Source organism: Indicator indicator, chromosome 16, assembly GCF_027791375.1.
Source record: "Indicator indicator isolate 239-I01 chromosome 16, UM_Iind_1.1, whole genome shotgun sequence".
Taxonomy (NCBI): domain Eukaryota; kingdom Metazoa; phylum Chordata; class Aves; order Piciformes; family Indicatoridae; genus Indicator; species Indicator indicator.
The window spans coordinates 13,913,157-13,938,513 of record NC_072025.1 but is presented as its reverse complement, the minus strand read 5'-3'; the positions used below and the strand labels follow the sequence as shown (position 1 = coordinate 13,938,513).

At 57.0% G+C, this 25,357-nt stretch overlaps 1 protein-coding gene across 6 annotated transcripts; it reads left to right on the top strand.

Moving 5' to 3' along the window:
- Window positions 1-17,394: 17,394 nt before the first annotated feature.
- Window positions 17,395-24,505, top strand: AP3S2 (adaptor related protein complex 3 subunit sigma 2). 6 transcript variants are annotated; one of them, XM_054387908.1, is made up of 6 exons: window positions 17,395-17,474; window positions 18,032-18,123; window positions 18,674-18,785; window positions 19,849-19,920; window positions 23,760-23,867; window positions 24,354-24,505. In XM_054387908.1, the coding sequence occupies exons 1-6, from the start codon at window positions 17,406-17,408 to the stop codon at window positions 24,480-24,482; spliced, it is 582 nt and encodes a 193-aa protein (XP_054243883.1). In that variant the 5' UTR covers window positions 17,395-17,405; the 3' UTR covers window positions 24,483-24,505. The 6 variants fall into 6 exon arrangements, with proteins under 6 accessions (XP_054243883.1, XP_054243884.1, XP_054243885.1 ...); XM_054387909.1 differs by having other exon boundaries at window positions 23,760-23,879; XM_054387910.1 differs by lacking the exon at window positions 19,849-19,920.
- Window positions 24,506-25,357: the final 852 nt, after the last annotated feature.

Genomic DNA, 25,357 nt, shown 5'->3' with positions numbered 1-25,357 from the left:
GTGACTAAGCTTTGGCTCTCCCGAGAGCTGCTTCCAACCTTGCTCAAGAAGCTCCTCGGGCAGGCTCAGGTCCAGCACAGGCCTGCCACAGCCATTCCCACAGGGATCAATTGCTCCTGGGTGGAGCGAGGTGATGCAGAGCCAGGGTTGGGGCACCCAGGAGATGGGCAGAACCTTGTGCAGCACCTGCACCCAAACCCCAGCCAAGAGCTCAGCCTCAAGACAGAGAGAGGAGATGCCTGGGCAGGAGCCCTCCATGGCCCCCATACCACAGTGGCCAGGAGCAAGGGAGACCTGCCCCAGCAGTAGCCACCTCAGAGCATGAGAAGGGGCAGAGGAAGGAAAATCAGCACAGACTCATTGTCCCTCTTGATGCTGGCACAGAATCATAGAATGGCTTGGGTCAGAAAAGGCCTCTAAGATCATGAGTCCAACCATCAACCTGACACCACCACACCCGTTACACCCTGACCCCAAGTGCCATGGCCACACGTCACTTGAACCCCTCCAGGGATGGTGACTCCACCACCTCCCTGGGCAGCCTGTTCAATGCCTGACCACTCTTGCAGGAAAGAAATTGTTCCTAATCTCCAACCTAACCCTCCCCAGCACAGCTTCAGGCCATTTCTTCTCATTCTATTACCTGACACCAAGGAGAAGAGACCAACCTCCAGCCTTACTTCAACCTCCTTTCAGGGAGCTGTAAAGAGCAATGAGGTCTCCCCTCAGCCTCTTCTTCTCCAGTCTGAACAACCCCAGGTCCCTCAGCCACTCCTAAGACCTGTTCTCCAGACTTTTCACCAGCTTTGTTGTCCTGACATCTCCAGCTGAGCTGGCACAGGGTGGTGTGGCCAGCAGGACATGAGCAGGGATTGTCCCCCTGTACAGGGCACAGGTGAGGCCACACCTTGAATCCTGCCTGCATTTTTGGGGACCTCACTCCAAGAAGGACATTGAGGGGCTGGAGCATGCTTGGATTGAGCCCCAGCAGAAATGTGGGTGCAGATGATGGGGGTAGCAACTTAAAACTTTTCACAGTTTTATCAGAAAATGGCAGATAAGAGCTGGGGGCTGCTGGGAAGAGCACCTTTGATTTTGTTTTTCTCCCTTTCTTAAAAGCAACTTTCATTTAAATTTAATAAAAGGCAAAAATCAGGCTTTCATCTTTGATGTGGGTTTCAGGTAAAGCTGCTCCAAGCACAACAATTCCAGACAGAAAAATGTGTTTTGTTGTGTTTTGTTTTTCCTCCCTGAAAAATCACAACTAAAATTGCTCACAAACCTGACCCAAAGCATTCATCCTACACCAGGGCTGGGAATGGCTGAGTCCATCTGGGCTTCAGAGGGCAGGGTGAGTGGGGGTTCTGTTAGAGCCACCACAGCTGATCCCTCTGGTGCTGCAGGATGGTGCCTCTGGGATGAGACATCAGGGATGGGCCAAGGCCAAGAGATGCAGGACACAGTGGCACGCACCTGACCTTGGCTCTGTGCTGACAGCATGTGCCACAGGGCTACCAGCATGGAGCAGCTGCCAGCCACCACTGCCCTGGCCCATGGCAGAACCAAACCTACAATTTTTCACCTCAGAACTGGCACCCAGTGCAGCCAAACTGGGCTTTAAACAATGCCCTGAGGAACAAGGACATTAAAGCTGGGATGGTGCTACCAAAGGAACTCCATGCTATGAAAGAAATCAAAGCCATCAAATCCCCTCGGTTGGTGCCTCCACATTCCACCCTTCTCACTCTGCTCTTCAAGCAAAACTTCTGGGAATGGCTTCTTGAGGGAAAGGGAAAAACCTGCAGAGTGTGAGCTGGTGGGAAGCAGAACTGCTGCCTTCAGCCTGGGCCACAGTGTCGCGTGGCATCGTGAGTGCCACGTGGAACTGTGCTGGGTGCAGGAATCACCTTGCTCTGGGGGCTTTGGCTCAAAGAAAGTGAAAAAGGCCCCAGGCTACAACATGCAGCATGATGCAGATAACAGACTCATGATGAGACTGGGAGGAAGAACAACGATTTCAAGTCCATCTGACTTGAATGGGAATTGCACCTGCTCTGCCAGGCCAGCTCAACCTTTCCCCTTGCTCTGCCCATGTTCCTTTCATGCTTTCTACCCCAAACATTATGTTCATCATGGTAAATATTTACATTTTCAGCCACCAGGTTGTTTCTCTAGAAAGGGAAAGGGGATGTTTCCCAAACAACTGGATATTCCCATTCCTGCAGAATCAACACACAAAGCCACCTGGTTCCAACCCAACCATGTGGGAGCAGCTGGCACCAATGGGACCTTCCCAGACACAGCTGAACGCTAAACTGCTGAGCACAAAACTGTCTCTGGGCTTTGCAATGCCCCTGCAGTGCCATGGAAGGGGGTTTGGCTCTGCAGCTCCCACCTGGCACTAATTTCAGCACCCAACCCAGGTTGCCCAGAGAGGTGGGAGATGCCCCAGTCTCTAGAACCATTCCAAGCCAGGTTGTTTGGGGCCCTGAGCAACCTGCTCTGGTTGCATCTAGACATCCTCCCTGCTGATTGCAGGGGGTTGGACTAGATGGGCTTTAAAGGTCTCTTCTCACCCAAATCAGTCTGATTCTATGATTGATTCTCCTGGGGAACCTTCACTCCAGGGGACGGGGGTCAGCCACCACTCTGCTTCGCAAGGAGAGTGACAGTGCCAGGAAGCCACTGTCCTGCTGTAGCAAGGTGGAGGATGCTCAGCTGCCCCTGCCCATTGAGCACCAGCCTGGCCCATCCAGCACCAGTGGCACCAGCTCAGATGGTACCAGCTGAGCTCTGGCACTGCCATCACTTGCTGGCACAGCATGCATAGCATCCCAGTGCCTGCTGTCCCCTGCCAGCAGGTCAGCAGCTCCACATCATCTGCTCTCTGGTTTTATCTTTGCAGCTACACCATGAGAGGGCAATACAAATGCCAGTGCCAAGCCCAGGCAGGGCTCTCCCTCCTAGGCTGGGCCCTTTCTGGCCTCCCATCACCCTCCAGAAGATCTACATGTGTGCCAAGGTTTGGGCACAGTGTGGAGCCCTGTTTGTGAGGAAACCTCCCTAAGGTGGGCCAGGACTGTTCCAGCCATGGAGATGTGGGCAAGAGGGCTCAGTCTGGGAGCAGCTGTGCTGGGCACAGCAGAGGGAGAAAGCCACAGCCCCGAATGCTGGGACAGCTTCCCAGCAGACAGGCACCCTGGTGGGCTGGGCTCCTGCCTCCTCTTCTGCTGAGGATCCACTCTCCTCCTCCATCCCTCCATCCTCCCTCGCTCCCCTCCCCCAGCAGCCTCCATCCCTCCGTCGCTCCCTCATTCTTCCCGTTTCCCTGGCAACGCCCATCTCTCGCTGGAGATCTGTCCCCTCTCTCCCTCTTATCTTTCTCCTTTCCCTTTCATCTATCTCCTCATCTCCCTCTCCGCTCCCAACCTCTGTCCTTTGCTTCCTTCCTTTCTCTCACCCTTTTCATCCCCCCCCAGTGTCTCCTCCATCTCGGGTGACAATTATTCGGATCTCGCTCTAGGGAAAACAATCGACTTAGTTAACAGGGTGCCACCAGCTCTGCTCCTGCAGCCCACCCGGGCAGCTTAGGACCCCTGCCCACACCCCAGCCCCGCCTGCACCTCTGCCAGGGGACAGTGATCTTCCTGTGCTTTGGCAGGGTCCTTCCAACCTTCCTCCAAAGCCCTTCAGATGAAGGGAAGAAGCAGAATTCTCCTCTCACACCACAAGAGGTTCAGGATGGGGCCCAGCCAGATCTCCACCCTCATCTGCTGGGCTCAGCCAAGCAGGGCAGGGTCCCCCTTTGCTGTATTTCACACACTTTTCACCCAGAAATGCTGCTTTAGCAGGCGTGCAGCAGCTCCACACACAGCGCCACACTCCTGGCCTTGCTGGCCACAGCAGGACCTGGGTGCCAGGTGAAGCCTTATCTGCTGGTCCTGAGCCCTGGCCCCCAGCCCCTCACTAGCACAGCAACATCAAACCTGGAGGCTCCAATCCTGGACCTGTTCCTGTGTCCTAGAGCAGCCCTCCATCTCTGCTTTATTTCAGAGAAAGCAGGGCAGATGAAGGTTAACAAGCACCTGATGCTTTCTGGACATCAGGGTCCTAACTGCATCAGCTCGGCCATGGAAGTGACAGAAGGATGAGAGCTACCTCAGGAGGATGTGCTCCTCTGGGGTCTGGGGATGGTAGGAAGGAGCATGGGAGGGCTGGGGACCCCATGCCATGGGATGCAGCATGGAGCCCATGGGAGCAGGTTCTTACCATGAGAGTGCTCCCTGCACCAGGGAGGTCTCCTCAGAAAACCGCTGGCCACAGATGGGCTGAGCCGAAGCAACTGCTGGAGTCAGTGCTCCACTCCTGCCAAGGGATGGGGAAGCTTTCAGCCCCTGAGCAGCAGCTGAAGCTGCTCCAAGGTTGGCTGATGATCAGTGCCTGGAACAGCCCCCAGGCTGGGACCACTCAGGAAGGGGGATTCTTGTCCCCCACAACTGCCCTCCGTGGGGAGCTGCTGTTGCTTTGCTGCTCAGCACATCCCCCCTCCTTCAGCAGACCAAACTGACCAAGCCCTCAGCCTGGCAGCTTTTCTGGAAGCAAGATGATGAAGATGCTAGGAGAGATCTGATGGCACCAAACTGCATCTGGGGAGCAGCAGCTCAGGGACCAGCTTCACCTTCATTTCCCTTAAATCCAACTGGAATCACTGTGGCCTTGTGGATCACTATGAGACCCTTCCTGCTCTTCTGCCATGGAAGGGCTCAAGCCCATGGAACTCAGCACCCTGTGTCCATCAGACCTGGACCCAGTGACTCTCCATGGCCAACAGCCACCCCACACCTGAGGACCCAGCTCCACTCCCCTGCTTTCCTGTGTGCAAGCTCAATGTTCTCCTTCCAAGATGACACCAGCATGGCCTCTTGTCCCCACCCACCTGCCTCCTCCCCAGCATATGCTACAACAGAGTGCTCTCAGGTCCTACCATGGATCACAGTCACCTCATGGCTTCCAACTCTGCTCTTGACTCGCACCAGCCACAGCAAGAGTCACTGGTGTCTGGAGGTGAAGGGCTGCTCCTGCCTGCACCCCCTGCCACAGCACCAACACCCAACCCCAGCTCATCAGCAGCACCCACAGACCTCCCCACGATTCATGAGGCCTTCCTCAGCAGTTTGGGGCACCAAAAGGTGCTGGAGCACCTCTGCTATGAAGACAGGCTGAATGTGATGGCTTTTTTCAGCCTGGAGAAGACTGCAGGGAGACCTTCCAGTACCTGGAGGGAGCCTACAGCAAGACTGGAGAGGAACTTTTCATAAGGGTCAGTGGTTTGAAGCTGAGGGAGAATAGGTTGAGACTGGATCTTAGGAAGAAGCTCCTCAGTACAAGGATGGTGAGACTCTGGAACAGGTTGCCCAGGGAGGTTGTGGATGCCTCCTCACTGAAGGTGTTCAAGGCCAGGCTGGAGAGGGCCTTGAGCAACCTGGTTTACTAGAAGGTGTCCCTGCCCACATCAGGAGGTTGGGGAAAGATGGTCTTTAAGGTCCCCATCCACCCAACCCACCCAAACCATTCCATGATTCTGTGGTGTGATGAGGAGCAGGGAGAAGCCCCAGCCTGGCCAGCCCTGCTGCTGTCCCAGGCGTGCTTCAAAGGCTCCATGCAGAAACCTCTCTCTCCCCTGGAAAACAGATTTGGCTTTAAAGCGAAACAAACAGGGAAAGAAAGACTTTCAAGTTCCTCCTCACTGCAACGACTTCTCTTCCTCACACTCCCTTTCCTCTCCGAAAATAGAAGAGCTATTCAAAAAGAGATGCGAGGAGAGGGGGGGGGGAAAGGAACTGAATAGAGGAAAGGAAAAAAAAAATGGAGCCCCAAGGGGGTGGGGAAAAACAGAATGAAAAGACAGCAAAAGTAAAGAAAAGGGATGAAAAATAAAGGAGGGGGAAGAGAGAGACAGACAGAGGAGCTTTGAAAAGAAAGAATGCTCCCAGCCTGAATACAGTGTGCATGAAAAAAAGAGCCTTGAAAAGAAACAGCCAGATGAAATGACCTCTCATTCAGAGCCCGTGCCAATCACCACCACAATGTAAATCCTTTCTTCTTTTCTGCATTCTCTCGCTTTCCAGCGGGGGCAGAGGCAGGAGGAAGAAAAGGGGAGTTAATTCTCAGCACAGCACAAAATAAATCTGCTCTCCACAAACTCCCTGAAAGAGATGCTGGGGACTTCCAGCAGCAGCTCTCCCAGCAATGGCACAGGCAGAGATGTGGAACCACAACCGAAATGGGGGCTCTGGGAGGTGGGAGGGATGGACCCCACCAGCAGGTCCCATTGAAGAAAAGCCACCACCCTGTCCCCAGGAGAAACCATGGAGAACGACCCAGAGAAAAGAGATCTGGAGGAACAAGTTGGGCTGTGAAAAGCACTCCAGATCTGGGTCAAACCCCAAACCCTGCGAAGAATGATGAGGGGTGGGGGTGATGGACACAAAACGGGGGCTAGACTGTGGGCCAGGTGCTGGGGATGCAATGAGTGAGGGGTGGGCTGGTGCCTGGTGCAGCCCCTCTCATACTGCAAATTCCAAACCTTCAGAAGATGAGAGCAAGCCAGGAGAGGTCCAACAGGTCTGAAAACCCCAGCCCCATCCTGCCATTCCATAGCACCATCCTGCCAACCCACCATTGCCTCATCCTGTATCCCTAGCACCAGCCTGTCCTGCCAGCCCCACCACCATCCCATTCTGTTCAGCATCTTCAGCAGAGGTTGGGGTTCAGGAGATCCTCCCCTGCGAGGCTGAGCCCAGCAGTGCAGTAGGGCCAGAGCCACTGTGCCCTGGGACAAAGTCAGAGTCAAACTGCCCTGAAAAGATAATGTTGAAGATGGAGCCCACCAGGACAGCTGGGTCCCCTGGGGACAAAGTGAGCAAGAGGCAATGGACACCCCTAGTTCACTGGGATGCCAGCTGGATCTGGCATTGTCTATGAGCAAAGCTGAGCTGGGAGGTGAGCCTGGAGCAGGCAGAGGATGATGTCCCTGTGTGGGAGCCTGGACAGTGTCCCTTCAGCATTGCTCCTGCTCAGCATCCCCCAGTTAATCATCAACAGCAGGAATCAGAACAGAGCTGTAAAAGTGGCTGGAGGTCAGAGGAGCTGACACAGGGGTAGGAGCTCAGGTGCCCTGGGGTGCCCAGCCCAAATAGCTGCAGATGTGCAAAGTGCCACCCCAAAGGCACCAGGAGGGAGAGTCTTGCTGCAAGAAGAGTCTGGCTTTTGGGATTGGAGCTGCCCTCATCCTTAGGAACAACGTTTATGGAGCTTTTGTGTTCATGGAACCACAGAATGGTTTAGATGGGAGAGACCTTTAAGCTCATGGAGTCCAACCCCTAGCCCAGCCCTGCCAGGTCACCACCACTGAACCATGTCCCTCAGCACCACATCTCCACAGCTTTGACATCTGTCCAGGGATGGTGACTCCAGCACTGCCCTAGGCAGCCTGGGCCAGGCCTGCCCAGCCCTTTCCATGAAGAAAATGTTCCTCACATCCAACCTAAACCTCTCCTGGCACAATGTGAGGCTGTTTCCTCTTGTCCTGTCACTTGTTCCTTGGGAGAAGAGACCAACCCCCACCTGGCTCCAACCTCCTTTCAGGGAGTTGTAGACAGCCAGAAGGTCTCCCCTCAGCTTCCTTTTCTCCAAGCTGAACAACCCCAGGTCCCTCTACTGCTCCTCACCAGACCTCCAGACCCTTCACCAGCTTTGTTGCCCTTCTCCTGACCTTCTCCAAAGCCTCAATGTCCTTCTGGGAGTGAGGGCCCCAAAACTGAGCCCAGGATTCAAGGTGCACAACTGCTACCAATCACATCAGCCCTCGTAAGCCAGCAGCCACTGGGACATCCCTGAGCCCAGCACCAGCACAGATTTGCTCTTGGTGAAGGGAAGAGCTCCTGATGAGCCTTTGAAAGGTGAAGCATGGCCAAAAGAGCACAGAAGAGCTTGAGACCTCCCAGTTTGACATCTCAGGGAATTACCTCCAACCCACATCATCTCCCCCTGTGGAGCACACAGGGAGCAGCAGCTGTGGGGGCAGAAACATTGAAGAACACACATCCTGTGCTGGGTTTGGCCACCAGGACACAGGCAGGGCCATTTTCTGTTACCCACATGTGAAAGGAGGAGGCAGACGTGGGGCCTTCCTGCGGTGGGTGGGCACCAAACAAACCTAGGGCTGGGGGTCTGTAGCTCCCCTGAACCTTGCAAAGACCTGGTGCACCCAAAGCAGACACAAGAACTGGTGAGTGGGGGCTGAAGGGTGGGAGCTAAAAAACATGAAGAATACATGCAGAGTGCAAATCAATCTCTGGAGCCAAGGCACAGGGCAAGGCAGGCAGGTCACTCAGAAACTACAAGACAGCTCAAACTCCCCCCCGGCACAGAGCAGGGAGCTAAAATTGGCCCCTCACTTCCAGAAGGACATTGAGGTGCTCAGAAGTGTCTAGAGAAGGGCAACAAAGCTGGTGAAAGGTCTGGAGAACAGGGCTGGTGAGGAGCAGCTGAGGGAACTGGGGTTGTTCAGCCTGGAGAAAAGGAAGCTGAGGGGAGACCTTCTGGCTCTCTACAACTCCATGAAAAGAGTTTGAAGCCAGGTGAGGGTTGGTCTCTTCTCCCAAGGAACAAGAGGAAACTGCCTCAAGTTGCACCAGGAGAGGTTTAGGCTGGACATGAGGAACAATTTCTTCATGGAAAGGGTTGTCAAAGCCTGTCTCAGGCTGCCCAGGGCAGTGGTGGAGTCTCCATCCCTGGAGTGGTTTCAAAGCCATGGAGCTGTGGTGCTGAAGGTCCTGGTTTGGTGGTGACCTGGCAGTGCTGGAGGAATGGTTGGACTCCATAACTTTAAAGGTCTCTTCCAACCTAAATGTTCCCAGGATCCCACCATTCTCAGATGGGGTTCAACAAGCCCCAACTGGGGCTTCTCCAAGACAGCAGCTTTGTCAGAAGGCATGAGAGCAGAGTGAGGGAAGCAAACAGCAGCTGGAGACACAGAGAGAATGTAAGAGAAGGAGAAGCAGGGAGAGGCCAGAGTGCTGCTAGCCCAGGGTGCCAGCACCAGGCTGGGAGGAGAGAAGTGACCCAGCCTCACGAGCCAGGACACGAGGCAGGAGAAACAGGAAAGATAAATTTAGAGGCAGCTTGCAAGTGCTCTTCCTCCTGCAGCTCTGCCTTGCCCTTCTTCCCCCTCCTCTCCCTCACTGGCTCCAGCCTGGGAGGCTTCTCCCTTCCATGGGCAAACCCTGGCTCTGCCCCAGCCTGCGGGTGCTATCGGCAGGTCCCAGCCATACCCAGGCCACAAGCCTGGCCCTGTCCTGATGCTGGTGGTGGGAGCTGGCAGCACCTGGTAGGGAAGGGTGTTCAAGGCTTCAGAGGGACAGGAGAAGCCAAGCCCAGCGATTTCATTTCTGCACCAACCATTTGTGGCCTCAGCTGCAGCCACACAAAATTCCCCTTTTCAGCTGCAGCTGCTCCTGCCCTGCCCGGCAAAGGGTGCCCAGCACCAGGGCAGAAATGGCTCTGCACACACAAGAGGTGGAAGTAAAACAATGAACACTTCCCCAAGCTGCTTCCCAGCTGAAACACATCCTTCCCCAAACCAACTGCCGAGATAAAGGCCTGGAAGCACTGACTAGCATTTCCTTCTCAGCCCAAACCCCTTCCTTTGTGCCTCTCCTGTGCTGAAGATGCTCAGGGCTGGCCTGCGAGGGGCATGGGTGGTGTGTGCCAGGGCACAGAGGCTGCAGAACAAAGGGAACACAAAGGAAGGAGTTTTTGATTTGGGCTAAATTCACTCAGTCCACCACTCTGTGTCACAGCATCCACAGACACTTGTGCTGGAAGCTGCTCTTCCCACTGCAGTTCCGAAGTTTCCAACCCCAGTATGGACCCACTGGGCATGAGTGGCATCAGAACCACCCAGACCCCAGCCCACAGAGCAGACACAGTGGGAACTACTGAGCAGTGCCATTTTCAGGCCATTGTGGGGCCAGAGCTGTGCCATGCCTTTGGCATCAGTAACTCATCCCCAGTCCTTTCCAGCCCTGCCTGCTCCAAGGGTGGGTTTTGGTGCTGTTCCTACCCCCCTCTAGGCATCCTCCAGCCCTCCCCATCCTCTGTGCCTCTCCAGCCTCAGGGTCCCCAAGCTGCCAGGGTCACTCCCATGCGTTCACAGCACCTAAAGCTGCACAGGGCAGACCTGCTCCAGTCACTGCTCCCACTTTCATCCCCAGAGCCAGAGGGATTCCTGGGACTCAAGTTGCTTCACCAACCTCCACCTGCTCACACCTCTGTCCTCACCAGTGCATTCCATACTTGTGTGTGACACTCAGGTTTGCATCAATGTGACTCTGCATGGCCATCAGCTCTGGGGTGAGTTTGTCAGACCTGTCCCACATCCACACCACCCTCTGCTCAAAGACTGTGGCATCTCCAATGGCATTGTCCCTCCTTCTTTACTTGTGGAGGAGCATCCATCCCAGCCATCAGCACTTCCAGACATTAGCTGCAGCCCAAAGTCAAGCTGCCAAAGCAAGGCTCAGGTCCAAATCATGGTTGATTCAGTCAATTTTTAACCTTCTAAGGTGAAGAACAATACATTATCCTCTTTTGTAGGTTACCCCTACACAACACATTGCTGTGCTCCACACCATGCTGCCCATTTCCTTTTCCAAGCCACTTCTGCAAAGCAAGAGCCACTTTTGGGGTTAAATCAGGGTTTCACCAGATCCCCCCTCACCCTGTCCTGTGGGGAGCTGCTGAGCTGTGCCAGGCTGGGTGCCTCTGCTCCTCACCACCCTACCAGCAGCCAGCCACTGCTCTGGGACTTCCCCAACCCTTAGCAGCTTGAGCAATGCCACAGTCCTCCTCCATCCACCACAAGACCAGTAAACCCCATGGGTGAAGTAAGCTCATGCTCCCTCCTGCCCGCTCAGGACCCCCAGTGACCTAGAAGTGGGGCTGAACATGCACCAGGCCCCCAGCTAGGCACCTGTGAGACCCCTGGCCTCCTGATCCCCCAAACCTACTCCCACTGCCTCTCACAAGCTTAGTGTTGCACTGCCAGCACCCCAGCCCACAGCATTGTCCATTCTGAATCAAACCCAACGGCTCTGGGTTGGTTTGAAGCTATTTGTAGAACCCTGATGCCCCTCAAGCCTCCCAGGGCTGCAGCAGGTTCTCTTCCTTCCAACCCACCCCCAGTGCCCTCCTCCCACTTCTCTCCTTTTTATCTCTTGCCAATTTCCACTCAACTTTCCACACGTTTTGCCCTTGCTCTGCACAAAGGAGCAACATGGACCCAGGCTGTGTCCCCCAGGGTACTCTGCTATGAGATCAGAGGTGGCCTGAGGAGGAGGAAGGAAGGAAGGAAGGGTGGGAGATGAAGCTTCTCTTCACATTGAGAATGTTCCCAGCGAACCAGGAGACCTGGCAGCTAAGAACTAAGGAGCCTCCTGCCCCTGTCACCTCCTTCCTAAACCCTGTGAGATTTGGGGACAACGCTTCAGAAGAGGGTGATGGCACAAGGGCACCGTGGCAGCCATGTGCTCTGCAAAGACTCTGTGGCAGGACACTTCCCTGTTCCTAGTTGTTTTGTTAGAAACCCTTTGTGCCACTCAAATGATGATCAGACAGCTGGGAGCAAAGACCTCAGACATTCAAACCCAGGCTTCTCCCCCCAAATGATGGGAAGTTTGGGAAAGAAGCTGCACCTTGTGCTGGTTCTTCTCAGCAGAAGAGGTCCCAGCTCCTCCACCAGGACCGGGTGAAGGACAGCAGCAACCTCTTAGGTTTATAACCACAGACCCCTCACAGATCACTCCAGGAACCTTCTCAACCTTCACCCCATTGCCCCATACTTTGGGCAGAAGCTGGGGTTTTAGAGAAAGCTGTGCCTGGCTGCATCAGGCTGAGCTGGGTCCCTATCCTCACACAAATGCAACCATGACCAGAAGGACAGAGGAGGAGGAAAGCTGAGTACAGGGCTGGAGAAGGAAAATGTGGGACAGCAGGACAAAGGGAAAATGCTTGTCACAAGACTGCAGTCCTCTGTCCTCAAGGTGAAGCCCTGCAGGAAGAGCTTGGGGACCTCAGCAGGGACCATGACTCAGGCCAAGGGCAGGAAGGATGGAACCACAGCGCTCCCAGCACTTCTTGGCCATCCAGCAACATTCTGCCAGCCAAGCATCCACCAACTCTACAGCAAACACCTTCAGCAGGGGTCTGGGACACCTCACAGAATCCCTGAATCCCAGCATGGTAGAGTTGTGAGGGACCTTTGGAGATCACCCACTCCAACCCCCCTGCTAAAGCAGGGGTACCCACAACAGCTTGTCCAGGATCACAACAGCCAGGAAGGTTTGGAAGCTCTCCAGAGAGGGAGACACCACAACCTCTCTGCTCCAGGGCTCCAGCACCCTCACACCAAACAAGTTTCTCCTCATCTTCAGATGGAAGACGTTCATGTACTGGTGCACCCACAGCTGGGCAGGCTCAGTGGGCAGAGGACAGCAGCTGGAGACATAACAGGTCAGGGGAACACAACTGGTGGTGGGCAGCAGAGGGAAGAGGGAGCAACAGCAATAAAACCCTTAGGAACCCCCCACTCCCACTACTGGTGCAGCTCTGGCCGGGCAGAATCACAGACACAACTCACTTGGTTGATGTTCCAGAGCCCATGCTGAGCTGGAGCCATGTCTCCACAAAGAATAAACACAAACTGAGTGTGAGGAGCACAGGCACTGCTCTCACTCTCAGGGTTTTCTGCTGCAGGTTCTTTGCAGTACAAAGCCACCATCTTGCTGGTTCTTCAACATCTCCAGCTGTAGAAGAGCACAACCTTTGCCCTCGCCCCTCTCTCTACCTGGGCTTTCCTCAACTAGAGGAGTTAAACACCTCCTTTGCCTGTGGCCCAACAGAACTCAACCACTTTCTCCAAAACTAACCCAACCCAAACCTTTCAAACACCAGAAGGAGTGGGAGGAGACACCAGTGACCACTCCAGAAGATGCTCCTGGTGCTCCCACCACAGGTGCCCCACCTCTGACAGTCCCAAGCCAAGGCCAGGAATGCTTCTTGGTGCACAGCAGAGCTGCAGTGGCTGGGATCTAACTGACCATTTTATAGGGATATAATGGGATGGCTGCTGGGAGAGGGAACTCATGGATTTTGCCTGGCCTGATATGCCACTGTCTTCTTGCTTCCCTGGGGAAAAATGGCACTCCAGGGGGAGGGGGGACCAGTCACAGTGATCCCAAAATGCTGTTTGCTGCCACAGCTCCTGTCAGGGGCTGGTTCCCCACCAGAGCTCGAAGGGGACATGGGGATACGTCCCTGTGGCAAGGTCTGGGGTCTCCTACCACCAGCCCCAAAATCAGTGCTGGGCTTAAAGAACCCCACAGATGGGACTGGAACCCCTGATTATGGAGTTCCATGTGGCAAAGGGCCACTGAGGCTCGACTAGGGGCTGGCATGGAGCAGGTGGCATGGAGGGGGTCTGGTGATGCTCCTGGGAGCTGGTGGAACTCATGACAACACCAGACCTGGACCCAGCAAGGATCAGGCTCTGGGATGCTGCCCCCCACTCCTCCCACCTCACCTCCTCTGCTCACACAAGCTGCTTACAAAGAAACTCCTAATGATTGACTAATTAATTAATGATAACCCGTGTAATGCGCATCCTGTTGATTAAGAGGCACTACCAAAGGGTGGCACAGATGGGGTGGCCCAGGCTGTCACTGCCAGGGAAGCAGGGAACAAAGCATCCCCCAGACCCCCGTGTGGAACCATCTTTGGCGAGGGTCCCACACGGGGGAATCCAGCCGTGCCCCCTGCTCCGTGTGGGACAGGGCAGCCCGGGACCCACGGAGTAACTTCTCCCCTTCCCCCCTCCCCCCCCCAATTCCGTGGCACTTTGTCGCTGTAGATTCGGGGGTGAAACACACGGGATGCTCCCCAACGCCTGCGAACTGCCCCCAAACTCCATGTGCGAGACGCGGGGTCCCCCAGCATTTCAAGAGCCCTCTTGCCCATCCCCCGGTCCCGTCCGGGAAGCCGGACCAGAGTTCCCGTTACCCGATCCCCCCACGCCCCCCCCCCCCGCCCCGGGCTGGGGTACCCCGGAGTGCTCGTCGGTAACCTCCCCCACACTCAACTCGCCCCTCCGGACGCCCCCCACCCCTAACCCCATCCCGGGGGTGCCGCTTGCCTCTCTCAACAGGTAACGACCCCCCCAAGCCCTCCCCGCAACTTTATCGGCCCCGCGGCCGCCGGGAAACTTTCCGAGAGGCGACAGCAAAACTTAGCAGCGGGGAACGGGGAGCGGGGAACAGCCCCACGTGCTGAACGGGACCCCCCCGCTGTGTGCGTGTGCCCCATCCTCCCTCCCCCCCCCGCCATCTCCCGGTCCCTCCCGCCGCCATCGCTCCCGTCTCGGTGGCGGTGGAAGCGAAAGAAGCGGCGGCGACATCGCCGGTAACCCTCGGGATGGCTTGGGGTTGGGTTGTGGGGGTTCGTCCGGTGGAGAGGGATGAGGGGGACAGGACTCACCGTGCGCTTCACCCCCCTGTAGTGACTCCGGTAGCGGCGGCGGCTCCGGTAACGGCGGCTGCGGGCCCGGCGCTGGGTGCGCAGGAAGGAAGAAGGAGGGAAGGAGGGAAGGAGGCAGGGCTGACGTGAAGGGATGCAAAGCAGCTCCTCCTTAACTCGCCGCCCTTTTATCTCTCCCCCACACACCCACCCACCCAATTTTCCCCGGTCCACCCCCTCCACCCAACCGCCTCAATTCCCCCTCCTTCAGCCGGGGCTGTTCACGGTACCGGTTCCCGGGAACAAAGCTACGGGGCGCGGCTTGGCAACGGGGATGGGTCCCCGTCGGACCCCCCCATATTAAAGCCGTTGAGGTTGGCCTCGACACCCCCACCCGCCCCGCCCCTGCACCCCAAGGGTTAATTGAAGAGCATCACTTGGGTTTGGGGGAGGTTATCACCCCAGAAAGGGGGTGCCTCATCCGTGGGGATGGGTGATGGGACCCCCACTTTCCTGTATCGTTCTTCTCCATGGTGATGATGATGGTCATGGGAATACAAAAAAAAAAAAAAAAGAAAAAAAAAACAACAAACCTTCTAAGGATCATCTGAACCCCATTAAACCTTGTAGGGACATGTGCCCCCCATAACCTTGTGGGATCCTCTGTACCCTGCAACCCTGTAGGAACAACTACACCCCAGGAACCTTGTAGGGGTTCTACCAGCTGATTGCAAAGTCCCCCATCTCCCCCCCCCCCCAAAAAAAAAAAAAAGTATGAGGAGAATTTCAGATGTTCCACAAATCTGAGGGTCTTGAAGATAGGGGAATGATTTTTACCCCTAGTCCCCTCCCAGGGAAGCTATAGAAGAGGGAAGGACTGCCGTGGTGGAGAGGCGGAATGGGGCAGAAGGCTGTGGGTCCCCAAAAGCGGGGATGGGGGCCATGACATGGCATGGAGAGGGGAGCAGTTGGCATAGGGTCTGACTGCTGTGGGCAGGGGTGCTGGCCCCCATCATGAGGAGGATGAGGGTCTCCTGCTCATGGAGAAGGTGCACACCAAGGCAGCTGGGATTTGGGAGGTGGAGGTTCTTGTCTCCATGGCAGCAGGTGGGGCTGATGGCAGTGGAGGTTCTCCCAGAGGGCAGCCCTTTGTTTAGGGTTAGTTCTTTGCCCAGGGTTTTGTGCTCTTGGTGTGTAGTTTGCCGGCACCTGAGCTCAGGGCCTCCTGCACCCACCTTACAGTGTGGAGCTGGCCAAGCTACCACCTTGTCACCTCCCAACTGCCACCCCTTCCGGGACCAGGCTCGAACGTCATCACAGCTCACCCAAACCGGTGTTTCTGGCCCCGTGTTGGCACCTGGCCACACCCCAGACGCTAGCCCAGCCCTGCTGCCACCTGTGCCCTGCAGATGTCCCACCTGTGGTGGGCACCCAGAGCAGGACATGGATCAAGGTGAGTGCTGGGGTGGGCCATGAGTGGGCACAGCAGGCACTCTGGGTGGCCTTGGCCAGAGGTGACTGTGGGGAGCAGCCCCATGGCCACCTTGGCCAATGGGGACATGAGCCTGAAACTACCTTGGCCAGTCGGGACAGGTTGACACAGCAGCCTCAGCCAATCAGGATGTGGAGACATGGAGGTGCAGCCATCTTAGCCAATCAGGATGAGGAGGCATGGGGTCACAGCAGCCTCAACCAATTAGAACATGGAGACACAAGGCCACAGCTGCACCAGCCAGCCAGGATGCGGAAATATGAGGGTGCAGTCATTTCAGCCAATCAGGGTAGGAAGACATGAGGCTGAAGCTTTCTCAACCAATCAGAACAAAGATTCATGGGGGCACAACAGCCTCAGCCAATCAGCATGTGGGGACGGGAGGCACCTCCAGCAGTTTGATGTCCGGCCCAGATCTGGTTGCAGTGTTCCAGCCACAGCTGTGACTCATGCTTGTGGATCAGTCACCTCCCTCCTGTCCATCCTTACGGCACACGGAGCCCTTCTCCTGGTGTCCCTCGATGTCCCTCATTGCTGGTGGCTCAGCTGAGCCATACTTTTGGGATGTACCCACCTGCCCGTGGGTTTCCTTACATCCATCTGGGACTCTATGCCCTTGGCCCTTCCATGTTTCATGTCCTGTTCCTTACAAAGCACCTGGAGTGTGTGCTGTGTGGGACCTTCCTCCTTTTCCTCCTCAACTCTTGGGCACATCGAGTTACTCAGACATCTGATGGTCATTGGTCTGCAGGTGGTGCCCACGGAGCAGCCTGGGAGCAGCCCACCCTGGGCACCATGGAGCACCTTGGGTATCATGAACCACCGTGAGCATCATGGACTACCCATGGTGACACGTCCCCGAATGTGTGCTGGCTCTGGGGGTTGCGTGGGGACTGACACCAAACCCCCTGCCCTGCTCCGCCCGCAGGGCGCTAGCCCTTTTAGAGTAGGCGTGGTCTGCTCGGTGCGCCGTCTCCCGCGCAAGCGCTCCGCCGTGCCGTGTCCTAGCGCGGCTCCCGTCGCTTCGAAGCTGGAGCGCCCCCTGGCGGCACGGGCGGCTGGCGGAACCGGAGCCGAGCGCGTTCCTTGCAGCGGGCATCGGTAGGGGCTGCCCGTGCCCTGCCCCGGGGCGGGCCGGCTCTGAGCGTTCCCCCATCCCCCAGTGTCGGTCCTCGCGGGGCCCTCCGATCCCACCTACGTGGTGGGAGCAGCTCCGTTGCCCCCCGCCGCGTTTCCGGGGCGGGTGAGGGCTTTGCTGCGTGCAGGCTGCGGCCGCTGGCGCCCTGCTTCTGCTGTCGGTACCGGTCCAGCCTGGCCTGGCCTGGCCCGTCCAGCCACCAGGATGATCAACGCCATCCTGGTGTTCAACAACCACGGCAAGCCGCGGCTCGTCCGCTTCTACCAGCACTTGGTGCGGGGCCGGGGCACCGGGATGAGAACAGAGACAGGGCCGGGGGCCAGGGTCAGGGATGGTGATAAGGCCGTGACCGGGATACTGGGAAGAGGGACGAGGACGGGGCAGGGGACCAGGGTCAGGGATGGTGATAAGGCCGGGACCGGGATACTGGGAAGAGGGACGAGGGCGGGGCAGGGGACCAGAGACAGGGACGTGGATGGGACCGGGGGACTGGAGACAAGGCTGGGGGCTGCCTGTGGGGCTGATGGCAGCGGGTACCTGAGCCCGGTGTGGGGCTGGAGGCGCTCGGGGGGCTCAGCTGGGGCTGGGGGGATGCAGGGTTGCAAGGGGTAGTCTCTGTGGGGCCGGGGAGCCCCGGCTGCCTCTGCCTGGCCCCGTGGCCTGGTCTCTCGGGATGTCCTATGGCTGGGTCACCCCTACGGTGGCTGCTCCTTGTGGTGCCAAGACTGGGAGGGAGCTGGGAGCTGCCAGCTCAGGACATCCATGGGGCAGAGCAGAACCATGGCTCCTCCAGGCCCTGCACCCATAGGTCCTCGTCCCCGCTCTCGCAGACAGAAGAGGTCCAGCAGCAGATCATCCGTGAGACCTTCCACCTGGTGCTGAAGCGGGATGACCACATCTGCAACTTCCTGGAGTGTGGCAGGTAGATCTCTGCCCCTGGGCTGTGTAGGGGGCATTCCCTGGCTGGGGGAGCCCCTGGGATGCAAATGGACCCTCAGAACCCTTCACTTCCCCTCCATTCAACAAGGCCAAGTGACAGTCTGGTCACAACAACCCCAGGAACCCTCCAGGCTGGGGGCAGAGTGACTGGAAACTGCCCAGTGGAAAAGGACCTGGTGGTGAAGATGAGCCAGAGTGTGCCCAGGTGGCCAAGAAGGCCACCAGCATCCAGGACTGGATCAGCAACGGTGTGGCCAGCAGGACCAAGGAAGTGATTGTCCCCCTGTACTGGGCATTGTTGAGGACACAGCCTGAGTCTTGGGTGCAGTTTTGGGTCCCTCACTCCAAGAAGGACCCTGGGGGGCTGGAGCAGGTCTAGAGCAGGGCAGTGAAGCTGGTGAAGGGTCTGGAGAACAGGGCTGGTGAGGAGCAGCTGAGGGACCTGGGCCTGTTTAGTCTGGAGACGATGAGGCTTGAGGGGATGGTAAAGGTCTGTTCCAGCCTGCCCAATTCCATGATTCATGTCTGCACAGCCTGTTTGGTGGCTCTGACTACAAGCTGATCTACCGGCACTATGCCACCCTCTACTTCGTCTTCTGCGTGGACTCCTCGGAGAGTGAGCTGGGCATCCTGGACCTCATCCAGGTCAGTCTCCGCAGCTGGGTTTGCTTTGGGATCTGCTTCTGACACACAGCCCCTGCCCCGAGGCCTCTGAAGTCACTTTGTGTCTGCGGCAGCTCTGTGGGAGCGGCTGAGAAGCTGTTAAGGGGGCGGTGGTTGGAAGGGAGGGCTGTGTGGTGTGAACTGATCCTAGCTCCTCCTCCTGGACACAGCAGGGGAAGTCAGCCTGAGTTAATTGCTTTTAAAAATAGAATAATTTTGGTGGGAAGAGGCTTTTAAGTTCATGGAGTCCAACGATCAACCCAGCACTGCCAGGTCACCACTGAACCGTGTCCCTCAGCACCACATCTCCACGGCTTTGAAGCCCCTCCAGGGATGGGAACTCCACCACTGCCCTGGGCAATCTGGGACAAGCCTTGACAACCCTTTCCATGAAGAAATTGTTTCTCAAGTCCTACCTAAACCTCCACTGGCACAACTTGAGGCTAGCTATTCTTACCCTGTCACTTATTCCTTGGGAGAAGAAACTGAACCCCTCCTGGCTCCAAGCTCCTTTCAGGGAGTTGTAGAGAGCCAGAAGGTCTCCCCTCAACCTCCTTTTTTTCCAGACTGAACAATTCCAGGTCCCTCAGCTGCTCCTCACCAGGCACAGAATCACAGAGACCTATTCTCCAGCTTCTTTGCCTTCTTTCCATACCTTGGGCCCTCTCAGGATGTTGTGGTGGTCTCCAGTCCTCTCCAAACACATCCATCAGCATGGTGCCAGCACTGCAGCAGATCAGGGCAGGGACACTTGGGCTTCTCCTCCCAGATCAGCCAAGTCCTATGTTTTGGTGCCCTTGATGTTGTGCCAGGCCCCTTGCCAGGGGTTCTGGGTGTACGGGCAGCCACCAGGCTGGGCCTGCCTGTGTTTTCTCTGGAAATAGTCCCTGTCCCACCATCAAAAGGAAGTGGAGTGGGGCCCTTGAGAGGGTGTTGTCCCTACTCAGGGTGACGTGTTTCTGGTTGAGGCTCTGGATCTTTCACCTGTGTGTAGGAAGCATCTTGTGGTGGTCCCCATGCTGACTTTCCTTTCTCATCTCCTCAGGTGTTTGTGGAGACGCTGGACAAGTGCTTCGAGAATGTCTGTGAGCTGGACCTCATCTTCCACATGGACAAGGTGGGTCATGGACTTGGTGTGCTCCTTCAGGCCAGCTGTCCAAGAGCCCTGTGTGCCTGTAGGCAGGAGCTGCCCCAGCCTAGAGCTCTGGAGCCTTTTGGGACACGCTGTTGGTGCTTTAGAGACATGATCTGGGGAGGGCTTGAAGTCCTAGGTGGAGGAGTCAGCCTGGGGTCTGGGTGTCCTCCTGACCCCTGAGCTGCTGTGTGTGTTCTGCCTCTCCTGGCTGTGCTGTGGGACCTCCTGGGAGCCTTGTTAACGTTTTACCAGAGCTGCAGGGAAAGCAGGGCAGGAACAATGGGAGTGTTTAGAATCCACAGAGTGTTTGGTAAACTTTCCTGGAGCCACAGCCTTTCAGAGTTTCCTCTTGGTCTGGATGGAGTTTCAGGGCGGAAACCTGTCCCTTTTGATCATCCCAGAGGTGGGGCTGCAGGCAGCCAGGGCTGAGCTTTGGGAGAAGAGAGGCTGCTGACGTCTGCTGGGCTCATGTGGCTCTTGATAAGGGTTTTCTTGCTTTGTGGGAGACAAAACAAGACAACAACAACAACAAAAAAGAGGAATGGAAAAAAAACCAAAAAACCACAAACCTCAATAAAGATGTAGAACCTTCCTGTTCTGCTGGTGCTTCCAGCTCATGTGCTCCGGCGGAGAAATGGAGTCAGAGACTCTCCTCAGATCGACCAGGACAAGCTGAAGGTCCCAGAGATGGGTGAGGGAGGAACTTGGAGGACCTTGATTCCATCGTTTGCCCAGCTTTGAACTCTGAGCAGCATTGTGAGGTTGATTTTTATCTTGTCAGCAGAAGCCTTCTTATCGCAGCCAGGGGAGGATGTGTGGGGAGGAGCTGCCAGGTCACCCCTGGCCACATCTCAGGGAGAACGTGCTTCCAGTAGCTTGGTTTGTGGCCTGGGAGCTTTATACTCAACCCACAGCCTGCAGGCAGGAGATGCCTGTCGTGGCTGGGGCAGTTAATTGTCCCCTGGGCTGATTTAGTGCAGGGTTTGGATTTGGAGTGAACAGCAATGGCCCTGTGCCCCTCTGCTCTGCTGGCAGCAGGACCCTGCTTCTGGACTGTCCTGCCAGGAAAGGGCTGGGAGGGGACACAAGCTGGGAGGCTTTTGATCGGGGAGACCTTGGCCTTGACTACCCCCAGGCTCTTCTGCCATTCAGGCCACTTTGCTGCCCATCCTGGGCTGCTGCTTCCCAGCCTTGTCTCTTTGGGCTCCCCAGTTCAAGAGTGAGAGGGAACTAGTGGGTGTTCTGAAGATGCTGAGGGGCTTGGAGCATCTCTGTGAGGAGAAAAGGCTGAGAGCCCTGGGGCTGTTGAGCCTGGAGAAGAACAGCCCCAGAGGGGATCTGCTCAATGCTCAGCAAGAGCTAAGGGATGGGGAGCAAGAGGATGGGGCCAGACTCTGCTCAGTGGTGCCCAGTGACAGGAGAAGGGGCACTGGGCACAAACTGGAACCCAGGAGGTTCCAGCTGAACATGAGGGGAAACTTCTTTGGAGTGAGGGTGCTGGAGCAGGCTGCCCCCACCATGCTGTACTGTGCCATGGAGCTGAAGGTGCCATCACAGATACTGATCAGCACTGAGCAGATACCCTTTCAGCTTGCTCTTCTCCAGGCTCAACAGCCCCAGGGCTCTCAGGCTTGCCTCCTCACAGAGATGCTTCAGGCCCTTCAGCATCTCTGCAGCCTCCACTGGACTTTTCAGCAGCTCCTTGTCTCACCCAGCCCAGCACAGCCCGTGGTTTTTCCTTGCTAAGTCAGCAGCTCCCAACAATAACCTAGCGCAGATAATGAGTTTATGGGTTTGTGGTTGCTCCCCTGGAGCAGGCTGTTCTGGGAAGATGGTTGCATTATGACATTGTTTTATGGTTGCACTGTAAACACAGCACTGCCAGGAGAAAGCTCTGAGAGATCAGGCAGGAGAACCTGCTAGAAGGGCTCACCACGGGTCCCATCCTGCTCCAAGCAGAGCCAGAGCAGCGAGATGCACAGGGCCAGCACAGGGTGACCACCACCTTCCCAGGATGCCCACGGCAGCAGGACCGCGGCACAGCCCCGGCAGCATGAGCAGCTCCCTGCCACGGGAGAGCATCTGGGCTGCAGGAAATGTTCCTCCAAGGTCTGGCCCCAGTCCAAGTTGGAGTGAACTCGGCAGGGCAGAAATCCCAAGCAAGGTTTGTTTTCCAAAGCCAAACAAGGCACTTCCTGAACAAGCTGTGTCCTCTGCAGGACCTCACAGCTGTGGAGAGGAGCTCACGTTCTCCTCGAGGTAATGAGAACAAGCAGGGGCTGGGCAGGAGCCTCCTCTGAGCCTCCCCATGGCTTCGTGGCTCCATCTTTTTGTGAAGCTCCGAGGTTTTAAAAGCACTGGTGGCCAAGAACCACAGATCCAACAACCCTGTCCTGCTGCTGAGCCCAGACCCAGACCTGCAGCAGCTCCTGTCTCACACAGCCTGTGCTGTGTTCAGTGTGAGGAGAAATCCAGGGCAGCAGTTAACAGAAAGTCACAGGAGTCACCAAAGCTGCACCCAAACCCCATCCAGAAACTGCTGGGCTGGGGATGTACACGGCCAAATGCCTCCTCCACGCATCAGCTCTTTCCTGCTGACATTGTCCTCATGTTCCCTGATCCAGCCGGGCACCTGAATTCCACAGCCCATCTGCCTGAGCAGAGGGCAGCACCATCCTGGCACAGCTCCAGGCATACTGATGGCCCAGAGACAGGGCTGGGAGCACTGGGGCAGCACTGGAGCCCTTCCTGGCACCTGAGGAGCAAGACCTGGGTGAGCAGGACGCTGGTGTGTATTCCCAGCACACCCAGTGCTGCCTGGCTGCCATCGAGCTCTTGGAAGCTTGGCGCTCCCCATCAACAAAAACTCATGGCAGGTGTGTAGGGAGAGGAGAGGGACAATGAGGGTGGCCAAGGAGTGGAGTCACAGAATCCCAGCATGGTTGGGGCTGGAAGGGACCTCTGGAGATCATCCAGTCCAACCCCCCTCCTAAAGCAGGGACACTCCTAGCAGCTTGCCCAGGATCACAATGGCCAGGAGAGTCTGGAAGCTCTCCAGAGAAGGAGACTCCACAACCTCTCTGGGCAGCCTGCTGCAGGGCTCCAGCACCCTCACACCAAAGAAGTTTCTTCTGTTCAGCTGGAACCTCCAGTTTGTGCCCATTGCCCCTTGTCCTGTCCCTGGGCACTGAGAAGAGTCTGCCCCCATCTTCCTGCTCCCCACCCTTTAGCTCTTGCTGAGCATTGAGCAGATCCCCTTTCAGGCTGCTCTTCTCCAGGCTCAACAGCCCTAGTTCTCAGCTGTTCATTCTTTCTGTGTCTGTCACAGTTGGATCTCTCCAAAAAGAGAGTGAAGCTGGCCCCCGGCCTGGCTTTCCTGGTAGGAGAAACTGGTTCTGGGAAGAAGTGTCTGGGAGGTTTCTGCTGCCCTGAGAGCTTATCTCCAGGACCTTTTTCTGGCAGGATTCTCAGGTGTGACCCAGTTTCCAGCCTGGGAATTGATCGAACTTTATCTGGAGGTGTTAGTGGCTGGGCCTGACTTGGCCCCTCCTGGGGCTGCCCCATCCCCTCTGGTGGGTGTCCTCTAGAGCCAGGGTGCCAGCAGTAGCTGGGGCTGTGGGACTCCCCAGGCTGAGGACCAGCTGGTTGCTGGGACTGAGGGGAGGACAGGGATGGATTTGTGTCCCTCAAGGGAGAAATGTCAGTCTCCAAGGTGCTTCCAGACCAACCTGCAGGCACTGGCTGCTGCTGCTCCCCGCCCCTGAACTGGGATGGGTTCACAGCCTTCCCCACCCCTTCTCATCTCTTCCTTCCTGTCACAGGTCCACCACATCTTGCAAGAGGTGGTGATAGGTGGCATGGTGCTGGAGACCAACATGAATGAGATTGTGGCACAGGTGGAGGCCCAGAGCAAGCTGGAGAAGGCTGAGGTGAGCAGCCATGCCGTGGCTCTGCCCCATGGGGCCTGATGTCCTCCAGACTGTGGGCTCTGGGGCACAGAGGGCATCCCCAGTATGCCCAGTCTGAGTGCCTGAGTCCTCTAAGAAAGTCCTGGGCACTGTTCAGAGTGCAGGGAGCAGCCCAAGTGTGGAATTGACCATTCCCATCAATGTTAACACCTGCAAAGTTCCTTGCCCCTGCTTGTGCTGTTGCTGTGAGGGTGCAGCCAAGTTCTTGGTGTGGGGAAGCACCATGCTGCCCATCCCAGTGCCATACTGGTCACAGGACTGGATCCATCAGTGAGGTGGGAGATGGGTGTGGGAACTGCTCCCCATGCTGAACTGCATGTGGTAGGACATGGGGCTGCTGGCAGTCACTGGTCCTTGCTGGCGGTCACTGGTCCCTGCTGGCAGTGACTGGTCCTAGCTGGTGGCCACTGGTCCTTGCTGGTGGCCACTGGTCGCTCCTGCCGGCAGGGAGGCCTCTCAGCCGCTCCGTCCCGCGCGGTCTCGGCGGTGAAGAACATCAACCTGCCCGAGATCCCTCGCAACATCAACATCGGGGACATCAACATCAAAGTGCCCAACCTGTCGCAGTTCATGTGACGCTCCTGCCGCCTGGGCTGGCTTCAGAGAGGTCTCTGCCCTGCTGGGGTCTGTGCCTGAGGACCTGCCGGGCACCCAGGCTGGCTGCAGAGGGCAGGAAGCGGCCACGGGGCTCAGTGGGAGTGTGGTGGTGCTGCACTTCACCTTGGAGCTGGGCCCTGCTCTCCCAGCAATGGTGGCCTCTCTCCTCCCTCCCTGTAGAGGGATGTGGCCTCTCCTCGCCGTGGGGACAAGCCAGGTCCTTCCTCTCCCAGCACGCTGGGGTTCCCAGTTGTGAAAACACCCCCGTAGTCGATGGCTGCTGCAGGAGCCAGAGGTTGTCTCCTCCACCCTCCCTGTGCCCACCCTGGGCCTGCTTGCTGGCTCTGGGAAGTGTGGGGACAATAAACCACCCTGTGACCCTCTGTCTGCATCTGCTGTGGCTGCTGCTGGACCAGCCTTGGGGGAGCACGGGGATGGGAATCTGGGAGGGTTGGGGGTCACTGTGCAGCTCAGGGTGGCTTGGCTGGGGGGGGAATGGGGCTCTGAACCCACCTGAGAGAGAACTGGGGGTGGTGCAGCGGGGGCTCCGGGGCAGGGGGGCTCTTGGGAGTCCCCCTGCCAGCCTTCCTGCCCTCTGTGCCACAGTGCACCCCTGTTCTGCTGCCAGCCTCGTTTGGCTCAGTGGGTGTGGAGGGGCTCTGGGGCTGGGACTGGTGCCCCCAGCCGCAGGTGGGAGCAGGGCTGTGCTGGGACTCCCAAGAGGGGGTGGCTTCAAGGGTCAGGCCGGTTAGGGAGGACTCTGCGGGTTGTCCTTGGCTTCTCCACCTCGGCTCCATCTGGCCTCTGGGCTGACTCAGGGCCCCTTCCCCTGCTTCCCCTCCTACCCCCGCCCC